Here is a 16166-nt window from a genome sequence, read left to right as displayed (position 1 = left end):
TTTGGAGAGGGAGTCTTGCTCTGTCACCCAGGCCAGAGTGCAGTGGTGTGATCTCAACTCACTGCAACCTCCACCTCCCGGGTTCAAGCAATTCTCCTGCCTCAGTCTCCTGAGCAACTGGGACCACAGGTGCCTGCCACCATACCCGCCTAATTTTGGATTTTAGTAGAGATGGGATTTCACCATATTGGCCAGGTTGGTCTCTAACTCCTGACCTTGTGATCTGCCTGCCTCAGCCTCCCAAAGTGCTGGGATTACACGCGTGAACCACCGTGCCTGGCCCCCACTTTTTATTTTTATTTTTTTGAGATGGAATCTTGTTCTGTCGCCCAGGCTGGAGTGCAGTGGCACGATCTTGGCTCACTGTAACCTCCATCTCCCAGGTTCAAGCAATTCTCCTGCCTCAGCCTCCTGAGTAGCTGGGACTACAGGCACCGGCCACCACACTGGCTAATTTTTGTATTTTTAGTAGAGGCAGGGTTTCACCATATTAGCCAGGCTGGTCTCGAACTCCTGACCTTGTGATCTGCCTGCCTTGGCCTCCCACAGTGCTGGGATTACAGGTGTGAGCCACCACACCCAGTCTTTTTTTTTTTTTCCTGAGACAGTGGCTGACTCTGTTGCCCAGGCTGGAGTGCAGTGGTGCAATCTTGGCTCATTGCAACCTCTGCCTCCTAGGTTCAAGTGATTCTCATGTCTTAGCTTCTCAAGCAGCCAGGTTTACAGGCATGCATCATGACATCTGGCTAATTTTTGTATTTTTAGTAGAGATGGGATTTTGCCTTGTTGGCCAGGATGGCCTTGAATCCTGGCCTCAAGTCATCTGCCCACCTTGACCTCCCAAAGTGCTGGTATTACAGGCGTGAGCCACTGTGCCTGGCCACAGAATGCATCCTTTAAAGCAGAATGACAAGCAGGGATTAGCCTGACCATTGTAGGAAGTCTAGAGGAAAGGAGGAATAACATAGTGTGAGAGGATCCAGAAATTAGAGGGTCTTGACAGCTAGGCAGAAGAATTTGGCTTCCATGCAGTAGGGGCCATTATGGATTCCTGAGCATAAGAGGAACATGATGGCATTGAGAACCGGGCAAAGATGTTCTCACTTAAACCTCTTTTTCTCCTCCCTTAGCCCTTCCTGTTCTCCAAGTTCCTTCCCTTCCCCTGAAGGACAGCCAGGAGCTGACAGCTTCACTTCTCTCAACTGGGTCCCAGGTGAGCTGGTGCCCCTTTGCCCTCATAGAGGACCCATCCTGAACCTTCAGCAGGAGTTCAGTTTCTTTAGCCAGTGACCAGGCCCATCTTGGGTTGGTACCTTCATTCCTTTGGCCTTTTTCCTTTCTGCCTAGTCCTTCCCCATCCTCTTTGAGGCATAGTTCCTCCCTGTTTCTTTTTTAAATGAGCCCAGTTCTTCCCCTCACTCCAAATTTGGATATAGGGAATGAGAATTTAGTGGAGATCTCCTGTTTCAGAAGTTGGTGAAAATTGAAGAGGTGGCTGATGTGGCTGTATCCTTCATCCTGGAGGAATGGGGACATTTGGACCAGTCCCAGAAGTCCCTTTATAGGGATGACAGGAAGGAGAACTATGGGAGTATTACTTCCATGGGTAAGGATTATTTCATCTGCATGGATTAGGACATCTTTATTTTGTTATCTTGTAAAGAGTATTTCTAGCACACCCTATAATGGCATTTATGTTTTATGTGCTATGACTTTGCTTTTTTTTTTTGTAAAAGAATAAATCAACCTTCACTTTCTTATTCAGCTTATTCTGATCATTTCCATCTTAAGAGTATGATTAAACACTGATAGTACCTGGGGGGACTGTTTTTGCAATCCAGCAAATGCTAACTTTTTACTGCTTTAAAATAAGAGCGGGCCTGCTGTGGTGGCTCATGCCTATAATCCCAGCATTTTGGAAGGTCGAGGCGGGTGGATCACCTGAGGTCAGGAGTTTAAGACCAGCCTGGCCAACATGGTGAAACCCCATCGCTACTACAAATACAAAAATCAGCCGGGCGCAGTGGTGGGCGCCTGTGATCCCAGCTACTCAGGAGGACTTCATTACCATTCTTAAGTCAATGTTTTATGATACCTGTTTTATGATGTTCGCCTTGGCACCTGCATTTTACATGTCATATCACTTCTTGAATTTTGCGGCCCTATTTCTAACTTAAGTTATAATCCTGGAAGCTAATATTTAATTGTACTGTCTGGAGCAGTTATAAAAATCTCAGCACTCCTGCAAACATTTTGGAGATTATAGCTTTTAGTCTTTTTTTAGTAAATTCTTTTAGAAGAACCACTCTATCAGGCATACTGGAAGACTTCAGATGCAAACATACACACTGCAAAATATAATTATTTATTTATTTTATTTTGTGAGATAGAATCTCGCTCTGTCTCCCAGGCTGGAGTACAATGGTGTGATCTCGACTCCCTGCAACCTCCGCCTCCTGGTTTTAAGCAATTCTGCCTCAGCCTCCTGAATAGCTGGGGTTACAGGCATGTGCCACCATGCCCGGCTAATTTTTGTGTTTTTAATAGAGACAGGGTTTCCTTTTNAATTCTTTTAGAAGAACCACTCTATCAGGCATACTGGAAGACTTCAGATGCAAACATACACACTGCAAAATATAATTATTTATTTATTTTATTTTTGTGAGATAGAATCTCGCTCTGTCTCCCAGGCTGGAGTACAATGGTGTGATCTCGACTCCCTGCAACCTCCGCCTCCTGGTTTTAAGCAATTCTGCCTCAGCCTCCTGAATAGCTGGGGTTACAGGCATGTGCCACCATGCCCGGCTAATTTTGTGTTTTAATAGAGACAGGGTTTCCTTTTTTTTTTTTTTTTTTTTTTTTTTTTTGAGGAGGAGTCTCGCTCTGTCGCCCGGGCTGGAGTGCAGTGGCGTGATCTCGGCTCACTGCAAGCTTCGCCTCCCGGGTTCCCGCCATTCTCCCACCTCAGCCTCCGAGTAGCTGGGACTACAGGCGCCCGCCACCTCGCCCGGCTAGTTTTTTGTATTTTAGTAGAGATGGGGTTTCACCGTGTTAGCCAGGAGGGTCTCGATCTCCTGACCTCGTGATCCACCCGCCTTGGCCTCCCAAAGTGCTGGGATTACAGGCTTGAGCCACTGCGCCCGGCCTAGAGACAGGGTTTCACCATATTGGCCAGGCTGGTCTCAAACTCCTGACCTCGTGATCTGCCCAGCTTGGCCTCCCAAAGTGCTGGGATTAACAGGCGTGAGCCACCATGCCCAGCCCACAACGCAAAATTTCTTTTGAAAAGCACTGTGTCAGTTTACATTGTTTAACCATTTCAGTTTGCTCACAGGCTTTTATTTAACAGGTATAGAGCTGACTCCTGCTCTTTTAAAATGTCCATATTTATTTGTATTTATTTCCTTTTTTGATTTATTTGTGCGTGCCTCTGTTCATTAATCTATTGGGATCTTGGTAGTCTTTTTTTATTTTGATGTTTGAATTTTTGTGGAAAAAAATCAAATTTATGCTTTAAAATTATTGATTAAATCAATAATTTTATGATTATTGATTTTCATGGAGACTTTTATCTCAGTGAATTACTCATATAGTATAAATGTTATATTTAATGCAAATTTAGAAAATTTTCTTCTTTTTAAATTAATTTCCAATAGCTTGCTTGTTTATTTGAGCCTGTTACTCTTGCTTTATCTTTTTCAGTTACTTTACAGGTACCTAATGGATTTCAGAGTTTGAGGTTCTTGGCATAGTTCTTTTCTGTGGTATTCTCTAAGCAGTTTTAAATGTGCAGTTTCTGATGTTTTTCTCATTCTCTGTCTCTTTATTACAACATCTGTATTTATCACTTCAGTACACTATTCTACATTAATCACATGGCCAATGGTTTCTGCCTCCTTCACTTCTCTTGGAAGGCCATATTAGATTATTTTCACATCTGCGGATTTCTATTAATTACAGCATCACCAAAGGTCAAAATTAAAGTACTCATCAGATTTAGAAGTGAGATTTTTACAACATAAGTAAATGAGTCTTGGAGGCAGCAGTTTCTGTGGAGTGGCAGGGGTATTGGGGAACAAGAGACAGTTTCTTTGAAGACTGCAAAGGAGAGGAATTTGAAAAAGCTATCATAGATGAATGTAAGGACTTTGTCTCTGAAGGGGAAACGAGGCCTGGTCACTGAAAGAATAATGGGTTGGATGGGTGGATTGTTTTTTGTTTCCCTTTTTTTTTTTCCCGACAGTCTCGCTCTGTTACCCAGGCAGGAGTGCAGTGGTACGATCTCAGCTCACTGCAGCCTCTGCCTCCCAGGTTCAAGCTATTCTCGTGCCTCAGCCTCCCGAGTAGCTGGGATTACAGGCACCCTCCACCACACCCGCCTAATTTTTGTATTTTTAGTAGAGGTGAGGTTTCACCACGTTGGCCAAGCTGGTCTCAAACTCCTGACCTCAGGTGATCCAACCGCCTCGACCTTCCGAAGTGCTGGGATTACAGGCATGAGCCACCACGCCTGGCCCGTATGTTTTTTTAATGGGAGAAATTTTCAGCATATTTAAATGCTACTGGAGAAGAACTACTAAAATATGGAGGCAAGGAGGAGCAGACAGGGTGGGCGTGGTGTCTCATGCCTGTAATCCCAGCACTTTGGGAGGCTGAGGCGGGCAGATCACAAGGTCAGGAGTTTGAGACCAGCCTGGCTAACGTGGTAAAATCCTGTCTCTACTAAAAATACAAAAATTATCCAGGCGTGGTGGCACACACCTGTACTCTCAGCTACTTAGGAGCTGAGGCAGGAGAATTGCTTGAATCCAGGAGGTGGAGGTTGCAGTGAGCTGAAATCACACGATTGCATTCCAGCCTAGGTGACAATGTGAGACCCTATCTCAAAAAAAAGAAAAAAAAAATGGAGGGGCAGTTAGCTGATGTGGGGAGATCCCTGGAAAGCAGGAAGGTATGGTGAGATCTGGGGTACAGGAAGGAGGAAGGACTGACCTCGGCTCGAGAGACATGACTCCATAAAGAGACAAGGGGAGGAGGAAGGGAGCATGCTGTCCTGTTGAGCGCAGGAACTCATGCCTGTAATCTCAGCACTTTGGGAGGCCAAGGAAGGAGGATCACTTGAGGCCAGGAGTTCAAGACCAGCCTGGGCAACATAGTGAGACAAACCCTTACAAAATATACAAAAATTAGCCAGGCATGGTGGTGGCTGAGGTGGGAGGATTGCTTCTACCAGGGAGTTAGAGGTAACAGTAAGCTGTGATTGTGCTGCTGTGTTCCAGCCTGGGTGACAGAGCAAGACCCAGTCTCAGTAAATAAACAAACAAACAAATAAATAAACAAATAAATGTGCGAGACCAGTAGATATGAATAAGAGAAAGAGAAAAAAAATACTGTGGTAGCTGGGATTAGCTGTATAGTAAATGAGGGAGGAAAAAACATAAAAAGTCGGTTTTGTGATAGGGTTTTTTGTTTATATCCCTGTTTTACTGTTTAAGTGTCTTTTAGGAAGGTAAGTGAAAGTAGCTATACGGTAAAGTAAAATGGTCTTCATGGTTTAGGAATTATAACTTCTGACTATATCAGAAAAAGATTATGGTAGCTCCCTTAAAGGGTCACTGTAAGGATTAAATATACCATAAAATTGTAAAGTACTTAGCGTAGTGCTGGACTTATAGCACTCAGCAAATGTTTAGCTCTTATTACTAATATAATACTGAAGACTCTCCTTACGAAAACATCTTGGGACATTCTCAATAGGCCATGATACTTTCTGTTTTTTTTTTTTTTTTTTTTTTTTTTTTTTTTTTTTTTTTTTTTTGGGACAGAGTCTCGCTTTGTCACCCAGACTGGAGTACAGTGGCATGATCTTGGCTCCCTGCAACCTCTGCCTCCTGGGTTCAAGCAATTCTCCTGCCTCAGCCTCCTGAGCAGCTGGGTTTACAGGCATGTGCCACGACGCCTGGCCAACTTGTTCGTATTTTTAGTAGAAACAGGTTTTCATCATGTTGGCCAGGCTGGTTTCAAACTCCTGACCTCAAGTGATCCACCCACCTCAGCCTCCCGCAGTGCTGGGATTACAGGCGTGAGCCACCACACCCGACTGATAATTTTTGTATTTTTTGTAGAGACAGAGTTTCGCCGTGTTAGCCAGGCTGGTCTCGAACTCCTGGCCTCAAGTGAACCGCCCGCCTTGGCTTCCCAAAGTGCTAGGATTATAGGCATGAGCCACCGCGCCTGGCCAATACTCTATTTTTTGTTAACTACTGATGATTTGTCTGTGCAAACCATATTAAACATCAGTGTTTTGAGTAAAGTATCTTGCTGATACAGTTGCACAAAGGAACTAATTTTAGCCACTGAAACATCCACGTTTATCAGTGACTGCTGAAAGTTAACCTAGCTCTTGGAAGTAGTAGGTTCTTCTCTGGATATAGAAAGAATGTCTTTTTTCCTTTAGATTAATTCAAACCAAGCTGAAATCCTGTGGGCACTGAGAAACCTAGAAAGATCATCTTTCTTCTCAGGCTATGAATTCACAGGAAGAGGAAGGTGAAGATGGAGTTAGCTGCATAACCTGCTATCCAATTTTATTAAGAATATTGCCCAGTTGCGACCAGGTGCGGTGGCTCACGTCTGTAATCCCAGCACTTTGGGAGGCTGAGGTGGGCGGATCAGTAGGTCAGGAGTTTGAGACCAGCCTGGCCAATATGGCAAAACCCTGTCTCTACTAAAATTAGCCGGGCATAGTGACTTATGCCTGTAGTGCCAGCGACTTGGGAGGCTGAGGCAGAAGAACCGTTTGAACCTGGAGTTGCACTCCAGCTTGGGCGGCAGAGCGAGACTCCTTCTCAAAAAAAAAAATAAAAAATAAAAAAGAATATTGCCCAGTTGCGTTGGCTCACATCTGTAATCCCAGCCCTTTGGGAGTCTGAGGTGGGAGGATCACTTGAGCTCAGGAGTTTGAAACCAGCATGGGCAACATAATGAGACCCTCATCTCTACAAAAAATACAAAACTTAGCTGGGCATGGTGGTGTGTACCTGTAGTCCTAGCTCCTCGGGAGGCTGAGGTGGGAGGATTGCTTGAGCCCAAGAGGTTGAGGATGCAGTGAGCCATGATTGCCCCACTGCACTTCAGCCTGGGTGACAGAGTGAGACCCTGTCTCAAAACACACACACACACAGGAGAACATTTAACACGATACAGGTATTTGCAAGTGCCATACTGAGAGGAGACCCTCTTCGTTCAGTGGAATGACTGATTGCCAGTCTCCTTCCTTTGAACCTTCTTTACCAGCTCTTCCTTCCCTAATCTCCTCCACTTTTCTGCTTGAATATTTTTCATCCCATCCCAGTACTGTAAAAGTCCCTTTACAAAATCATGGATCCCTAGCACTTGTCAGTTTCACTTCATTATCCCCTCATTTTATTTCTTCAAATTCAAGGAAGAGCTCATTTTTTCATTCTCCCTCTGTTATTTCAGGTTATGAGTCCAGGGACAATATGGAGCTCATAGTGAAGCAGATTTCTGATGACGCTGAATCACACTGGGTGGCGCCAGAACACACCGAAAGGAGCGTTCCCCAGGATCCAGACTTTGCAGAAGTCAGTGACCTTAAGGGCATGGTACAAAGGTGGCAGGTCAACCCCACTGTGGGGAAATCAAGGCAGAATCCTTCCCAGAAAAGGAATCTGGACGCGATCACAGACATCAGCCCTAAGCAAAGCACACATGGCGAGAGAGGGCACAGATGCAGCGATTGTGGCAAATTCTTCCTCCAAGCCTCAAACTTTATTCAGCATCGGCGCATCCACACTGGAGAAAAACCGTTTAAGTGCGGAGAATGTGGGAAGAGCTACAATCAGCGGGTGCACCTCACCCAGCACCAGCGGGTCCACACGGGGGAGAAACCCTACAAATGTCAGGTGTGCGGAAAGGCTTTCCGGGTGAGTTCCCACCTGGTTCAGCACCACAGTGTCCACAGCGGAGAGAGGCCCTACGGCTGCAATGAGTGTGGGAAGAACTTCGGTCGCCATTCGCATCTGATCGAACACCTAAAACGCCACTTCAGGGAGAAATCCCAGAGATGTACGTGTGAAGAGTTTATATCCAGGGGATAAATGGAGGCAAAAAGCAAAAGGTGTTTTGTTAGTACAGTACAGCAGGATAGATGCATGGTGATACTGGGAGGGGTAGGACGAGGCAAAGGTTATCGTTTATTTGGTTCTTATTTATTTATTTTTTGAGACAGTCTCGCTCAGTCACCCAGGCTGGAGTGCCATGGAGCAATCTTGGCTCACTGCAACTTCCGCCGCCTCAGTTCAAGCGATTCTCCTGCCTCAGCCTCCCAAGTAGCTGGGACTATAGGCACGTACCAGCACACCCGGGTAATTTTTGTGTTTTCAGTAGAGACAGGGTTTCCCCATGTTGGCCAGGCTGGTTTTGAACTCCTGACCTCAGGCGATCCACCTGCCTTGGCCTCCCAAAGTGCTGGGATTACAGGCATGAGCCACTGTGCTAGCTGTGCTCTCAGCTCTTAGTGGTTCCTTCTGGTAGTTCCCTATTTTAAAATAATACTGCTATTATTAGTTGGCTCATCAATTTTAGATGTTATCGATTAACTTTCTATGGTAGTAAGTGAGGATTTGGCTCTCTTACATGCTTTTCTCTCTTTCTCCCATTATTTTACTTATTTTAAAACAATAGCTTGGGTACAGTGGCTCACACCTGTAATCTCAGTGCTTTGGGAGGCGGCTGAGCTGGGAGGATTACTGGAGGCCAGGCGTTCAAGACCACCCTGGGCAACATAGCAAGACCTTGTCTCTACAAAAAAATTTAAAAATTACCTGGGCATGGTAGCACGTGCCTGTAGTTCCAGCTCCCCAGAAGGCTGAGGCGGGAGGATCTCTTAGCCCAGGAGTTCAAGACTACAGTGAGCTATAATTGTGCCTGTGAATAGCCACTGCACTCCAGCCTGGCCAACAGAATGAGACTTCTTCTCAAACAACAAACACACACAAACCCAATAAAATAACAGTAGTACAGGAAGCTTGGAGAAAATAAAAAGAAAAAAATAAATCACCCGTAATCGTATCACACTAACTAATAGAACTGTTATTACTTAGAATGTTTCCTTTGTTTTTTCATAAGTCTGTTTTACGTAGTCATACTCAGAATTAAATGTTAAGCGTACACATTTTCCAGTGCTGTTCAGTCCTCCTGTTTATTTCTGACAGTCTGCCATTGTGTGGTGGCGTTGTAATTTACTCAACTGTTCCCAGTTGCTGAGCTTCAAATTTTTTCTCTTTTCTCCTGATAACTGTTTATGCCTGTGACTTTTTCTTTTCTTTTCCTTTCTTGAGATGGAGTTTCACTCTTGTTGCCCAGGCTGGAGTGCAATGGCAGGATCTCAGCTAACTGCAACCTCTGCCTCCCAGATTCAAGCGATTCTCATGCCTCAGCCTCCCGAGTAGCTGAGATTACAGGCATGTGCCACCATACCTGGCTAATTTTTTTTGTATTTTTAGTAGAGATGGGGTTTCACTGTATTGGCCAGGATGGTCTTGAACTCCTGACCTCAAGTGATCCACCCGCCTCAGCCTCCCAAAGTGCTGGGATTACAGGTGTGATCCACCATGCCTGGCTAGTATTTTTAAACATCTGTTCAAGTGACAGTAAATTTATCTGTGAATGAGATCATCGTAAACTATGCTGTGAACTTAAAGGCCCTTACTAATATTCTTCAGACGATTCTAAGACTGGCCAAAATGTTTTTCTTTTTTTTTTAAATTCTGCCTTTGATGGTTACAGCCACGCTGCATCTTCCACCATGGTATAAAAGTCAGTAAAGTGTCTTTAAAGTTCTGGGTTGAGCTGAGCTATCCTTTCAGCTAGTGTTTTCCCATTCTACTTGATGATTCTCTCATTTGGGAAATCCACCAATAGTGCTTTGGACTTGAAAAGCAATCGCTTTAAAAGTTATCTTGGCCGGGCGCGGTGGCTCAAGCCTGTAATCCCAGCACTTTGGGAGGCCGAGACGGGCGGATCACGAGGTCAGGAGATCGAGACCATCCTGGCTAATACGGTGAAACCCCGTCTCTACTAAAAAATACAAAAAACTAGCCGGGCGACGAGGCGGGCGCCTGTAGTCCCAGCTACTCGGGAGGCTGAGACAGGAGAATGGCGTGAACCCGGGAGGCGGAGCTTGCAGTGAGCTGAGAGCCGGCCACTGCACTCCAGCCTGGGCGGCAGAGCAAGACTCCGTCTCAAAAAAAAATAAAATAAAAATAAAAAAAAATAAAAGTTATCTTTTGTTTTATACCTTCCCTGCAATTGTTTCTATGGCTAGTTTCCCAGCGAGTACTCACTTGCCTCCTCCAATTTTTGTTTCTTTAGGTTTTTTTTTGTTTTTTTGTTTTTTTTTTTGAGATAGGGTCTTGCTCTGTCACACAGGCTGGGGTAAAGTATCAGGATCTCAGCTCACTGCAGCCTCCACTTCCTGGGCTGAACTAATCCTCCCACCTCAGCTTCCTGCATAGCTGGGACTCCAAGTGTTCACCACCACACCCAGCTAATTTTTGTATTTTTTTTGTAGAGAAGGGGTCTGGCTCTGTTGCCCAGGCTGGTCTCAAACTTCTAGGCTTAAGCGATCCTTCAGCCTTGGCCTCCCCAAGTGCTCGGATTTATAGGTGTAAGCCACCATGCCTGGTCCTCCCTCATTTTTTGGATCAAAGGGGGAATACATGTTTTGCACATCCAGCCATATTATTGAGAGTCTCTGTTGCTAATTGCACAGGATCTGCAGTGAGCAGAACAGAGATACAGTCCACGCCCTCATGGAGTTGATGGTCTGGTTGGGGTAGCAGATAGTAAAGGTGATGAGCGTTCCCACAGGAGAAAGATGATGTGCCAGGGGAGGAAAACTGAGGCTAGAATGTTGGCTAAGGGTGAAGGGGGCAGGGATTACCGTATCACCCACCCTCTTGACAATGCTTCTGTTGGCTCATTTTGCCTTATTTCCTGACTCCTAGTCAGATATTCCCTGACTGCATACCCTCTTCATCATCCTTTGCTCCCATTCTTCCAGTTTTTGTCAGTTCTCACCATCCAGTTGTGTATTTGTTTTTTGTTTTTCTTTTTTGAGATGGAGTCTTGCTCTGTCACCCAGGTTGGAGAGCAGTGACACGATCTCGACTCACTGCAGCTTTCGCCTCCCGGGTTCAGGCGATTCTTCTCCCTTAGCCTCCCGAGTAGCTGGGACTACAGGCACCTACCACCATCTCTTGCTAATTTTTGTATGTTTAGTAGAGACAAGGTTTTACCATGTTGGTCAGGCTGGTCTTGAACTCCTGACCTCAGGTGATCCACCTGCCTCAGCCTCCCAAAATGCTGGGATTACAGGCATGAGTCACCACACCCAGCCTGCTACATTTTCTTTATCAACTCATTGCTCGACGGGCACTTAGATTGGTTCCATATCTTTGTAGTTGTGAATTGTGCCACAGAAGACATACGCTTAGTCTTTTTGGTGTATTGCCTTTTCCTTTATGTAGATATACCCAGTAGTGGAATTGCTGGATCACCTGGCAGATCTGCTTCTGGTTCTTTAAGAAATCTCCATACTGTTATCCACAGAAGTTGTATTAATTTACTTCTCACCAGCAGTGTATAAGCGTTCCCTTTTCACCACATCCATACCAACATCTGTTGTTTTTTGACTTGTTTTTTTTGAGACGGAGTCTTGCTCTGTTGCCCAGGCTAGAGTGCAGTGGCGCAATCTTGGCTCACTGCAACCACCGCCTCCTGGGTTCAAGCAGTTCTCTGCCTCAGCCTCTGGAGTAGCTGGGATTACAGGCGCCTGCCACCATGCCCAGCTAATTTTTGTATTTTTAGTAGAGATGGGGTTGCACCATGTTGGCTAGACTGGTCTCAAACTTCTGACCTCAGGTGATCCGCCCACCTCGGCCTCCCGGAGTGCTGGGATTACAGGTGTCAGCCACCATGCCCGGCCTTTTGACTTCTTAATAATGGCCATTCTTGCAGGAGTAAGGCAGTATCTTACTGTGGCTTTAATTTCCACCTCCCTGATTATTAGTGATGTTGAGCATTTCTGTCGTGTTTGTTGGTTATTTATATATATTATTTTGAGAAATGTCTCCATGTCATTTGCCTACTTTTTGATGGGATTTTTTTTTTCTTGTTGACTTGTTTGAGTTACTTGTAGATTTTGGATATTAGTCCTTTATGTGATGCATAGTTTGTAAATATTTTCTGCTGTCCTGTGGCTGTGTCTTGCTCTTTTCATTGGAAAATTCCAAAAGTTTGTTGTTTACGTTCCTGTTGGCATCAGGTACACACACGCGTCCAGCTCTGTTACTCCTGTTACATCATAGTTTCATCTGATGATCATTTTTTATGACAGTTTATTTTTCCTTTATAAAAGAACTGATGGGCTGGGCATGGTGGCTTAAACCTGTAATCCCCCAGCGCTTTGGGAGGCTGAGGTGGGTGGATCACCCAAGGTCAGGAGTTTGAGACCAGCCTGGCCAACATGGCGAAACCCCGTCTCTACTAAATATACAAAAATTAGCTGGGCATGTAGTCTTAGCTACTCGAGAGGCTGAGGCAGGAGAATCGCTTGAACCCAGGAGGCTGAGGTTGCAGTGAGCCGAGATCACATCACTGTACTCTAGCCTGGGCGACAGAGCAAGACCCCATCTCAAAAAAAAAAAAAAGAACTGATGACATTTGCACTTGCTCTTTATTTTTTTTAGGCAGTGACAAAAGAAGTAAGAACACAAAATTAAGTGTTAAGAAGAAAATTTCAGAATATTCAGAAGCAGACATGGAACTATCTGGAAAAACCCAAAGAAATGTTTCTCAAGTTCAAGATTTTGGGGAAGGCTATGAGCTTCAAAGCAAGCTGGATAGAAAGCAGGGAATTCCCATGAAAGAGATAGTAGGACAACCCTCTTCAAAGAGGGTGAAGTATAGTGAAGTCCCTTATGTCCACAAAAAATCCTCCACTGGAGAGAGACCACATAAATGTAACGAGTGTGGGAAAAGCTTCATTCAGAGCGCACATCTTATTCAACATCAAAGAATACACACTGGGGAGAAACCATTCAGGTGTGAGGAATGTGGGAAAAGCTACAACCAACGCGTGCACCTAACTCAGCATCAGCGCGTCCACACAGGTGAGAAGCCCTACACCTGTCCTTTATGTGGGAAAGCCTTCAGAGTGAGGTCCCACCTTGTTCAGCATCAGAGCGTGCACAGTGGGGAGAGACCCTTCAAGTGTAACGAATGTGGGAAAGGCTTTGGAAGGCGTTCCCACCTGGCTGGACATCTGCGACTCCATTCCCGAGAGAAAGCCCATCAGTGCCGTGAATGTGGGGAAGTCTTTTTTCAGTACGTTAGCCTAATTGAACATCAGGTGCTCCACATGGGTAAGAAAAATGAAAAACATGGCATCTGTGAGGAAGCGTATAGTTGGAACTTGACAGTGATTGAAGACAAGAAGATCGAGTTACAAGAGCAGCCTTATCAGTGTGATATCTGCAGAAAAGCCTTTGGTTACAGTTCAGACCTCATTCAGCATTACAGAACTCACACGGCAGAGAAGCCCTATCAATGTGATACATGTAGAGAAAATGTTGGCCAGTGTTCCCACACCAAACAACATCAAAAAATCTACTCGAGCACAAAATCCCATCAATGTCATGAATGTGGCAGAGGCTTCACTCTGAAGTCACATCTTAATCAACATCAGAGAATCCATACTGGTGAGAAACCTTTTCAATGTAAAGAATGTGGAATGAATTTCAGCTGGAGTTGTAGCCTCTTTAAACACCTGAGAAGCCATGAGAGGACAGATCCCATAAATACCTTAAGTGTAGAGGGGTCTCTGTTGTAGAATAGCTCTGAATTTTAGAGAAGCCTTCCTGGAGGGAGACCGTACTCCTATAATGAGCAAAGTAACAACTTCAAGCATTTTTCCAGCATAACCATCAAAATCACAAATAGGTTGAAATCCTTTAGTTAGAACTCAGCCTTTAGGAACACCGGAGAACCCACAATAATAGATACCTGTTCGTGTTCCCCACTGAGAAATGCTTTAGTTAGCATCTTCATGCTTGGGAATCTCTAGACAAGAAGAGAATCCATGGATGGACATGGTCGAGGAATTCAGAAAGCCTTCAGATGACATTCAGTCTTCACTTGAAACTCAAAACTGACACTAGGAACAGCCTCATGAGTTCAGTAGAAGTAAGTTTTATTTGTAGCTTCTGCCTCGTTTGACGGCCTATCTATTCAGGGAAGCGCACAGTAAAAGAATTCTTCAGCATGATGTCTGTTTTGGTACCTCAGCAATGAACCTTTTCTAGAAATTATTATTCCAACCACTAGAATACCCTAGTCACTATTCCCACTTTGAGCATTAACCCCTTTGAAAAGAAACGGACTTAAAGTATCTCTATTTTGGCAAAATTCGGGTTCAGGGGCTGGATGGTATGTGTTTCTGCTGCCTTATTTAATCTACCACTTCTCTGTGAAACACTCTACCTTGTTTTGGTTTGATTGTACTGACGTCAAGGTTTAGCCAGTAGAAGGTAGAGTTAAATTTGTCAATTCAGAAGAAACTGTGCTGATCAGTCACATCTTAAGGCGAAGGGAGAGGGACCTTAGGGGAACGGAGAAGACAGGCAAAGCTGTGGACTGTTTGATCTTGTATTACCCACAGGAATGAGAGCAGCTAAACCCATAGAAGGAATTGGACCAAGGTGAATTATGAGTCCTGGTCCCAGCAGTATGTGTGCTGACTCCTGGGTGCCCCAGAAATAGAGCTCTCCCATAGAGTGGTGATGTACAGCATGAGTTTCAGTTTGCATTGCAGCTGGGATTGAAAGGAATCAGTCATGAGCCGGCCGGCAGAAGGTCCTGTTAGCCCTGCCTTCCAGGAAGGTCGGGGTGGGAGTTTTGAGTGGGAAAGAGGATGACATGCACGAAGAGAATTCCCCTGAGCCTGTTTGCCAGGGAGAGTGAGTGCTCTTGGGCACTGCTCAGGCCCTGCTTCTGCTGACTTGCCTGGCTTACAATAAATGCCTAATAAATATTTGTTGACCGTATGTGTCGTACACTATGGTACCCTGTCCAGTCCCCTCTACCAAGCTGGGACCCCCATCCCCAGCTGCTCTGAGTTTGGGCTGCAAGTGCTCACAGCTCTTGTTCTCCAGAAACTGGAGAATTACCCTCAGGAGATGAGAGACATCTCACCTTACCCAGGAGTCACCTCCTCTCTACAACCCAACGCCTGGTTCATTTGATTAAAGCGGGGAAAACCCCAGGGTGCTATGACTGCTCCGGCACCTTTGGATCATGCCAAGCTAGACTTTTTCTGAGCCTTCATCCATGCTCAGCTCTCTCCCTTCTCTATCCTGTTTCATTCCCTCCCTCAAAGGCGTTTCCTGAATAAATCACACTGTCAATCACATGGTTCTGAATCCCTGTCTCAGGCTTTGCTTTAGAGAACCTGATCTAAGACATTTGGTGCCACGAGTGGTCCTAGGAAGCTGCTGTGAGAGTGGATTGTGGAGTTGGTCACTCACCAGGAAGGAGTGAAGACCCCCATCACTGTTAATAGTCGTGGCATGTGGTACCTGTCCAGTCACTAAGTCGTTCACTTGGGAGCTGGGATGGGATACAGGTGGAAAGGGATCTGTTGACTTGTAGAGGTTTGGCACAAACAGGAAAATAGGGATTATGGAATTGAGTGGCTCTTGCTGAAAGTTACTGACTCCTTGAAGAGAAAAAAATGACAGGGCAAATAACCACCAATTTAATGCCAAGTGTGTGTCACAGGACCCTCTTGGTAGCTTTTTAGTATTTTTATAGACAGGGTCTTGCTCTGCTGCCCAGGCTGGAGTGCAGTGGTGCAATCGGCTCACTGCAGCCTTGACCTCCTGGGCTCAAGTGATCTGGCCACCTCAGCCTCCTGAGTAGCTGGGACTACAGGCACATGCCACCACGAGTGGCTAATTTTTTAAAAACATTTTTGGAGAGATGGTATCTCCCTATGCTGCCCAGAGTGGTCTCAAACTCCTGGGCTCAAGTGATCCTCCAGCCTTGGCCTCCCAAAGTGTTGGGATTACAGGCATGAGCTACTG

General features: G+C 45.3%; 1 protein-coding gene across 6 annotated transcripts in view; it reads left to right on the top strand.

Annotated features, from left to right (window-relative positions):
* ZKSCAN5 (zinc finger with KRAB and SCAN domains 5) overlaps positions 1-15491 on the top strand; it is a 32574-nt gene extending 17083 nt beyond the window's left edge. For 3 of the 6 annotated variants that reach the window (XM_017885992.1, XM_017885991.1, XM_017885995.1), the window contains 4 exons: positions 1131-1213; positions 1471-1606; positions 7483-8088; positions 12774-15491. In XM_017885992.1, the coding sequence (XP_017741481.1) occupies positions 1131-1213; positions 1471-1606; positions 7483-8088; positions 12774-13915 (1967 nt within the window). In that variant the 3' untranslated portion in view covers positions 13916-15491. The remainder of the gene's footprint in view (positions 1-1130; positions 1214-1470; positions 1607-7482; positions 8089-12773) is intronic. The other 3 variants (XM_017885993.1, XM_017885996.1, XM_017885994.1) reach the window with 3 other exon arrangements.
* Positions 15492-16166: the final 675 nt, after the last annotated feature.

This window comes from Rhinopithecus bieti, unplaced genomic scaffold (genome assembly GCF_001698545.2).
Source record: "Rhinopithecus bieti isolate Rb0 unplaced genomic scaffold, ASM169854v2 scaffold_14454, whole genome shotgun sequence".
Lineage (NCBI taxonomy): Eukaryota > Metazoa > Chordata > Mammalia > Primates > Cercopithecidae > Rhinopithecus > Rhinopithecus bieti.
Note: the sequence above shows the minus strand (reverse complement) of the source record. Positions and strands in the feature narration are given on the sequence as shown.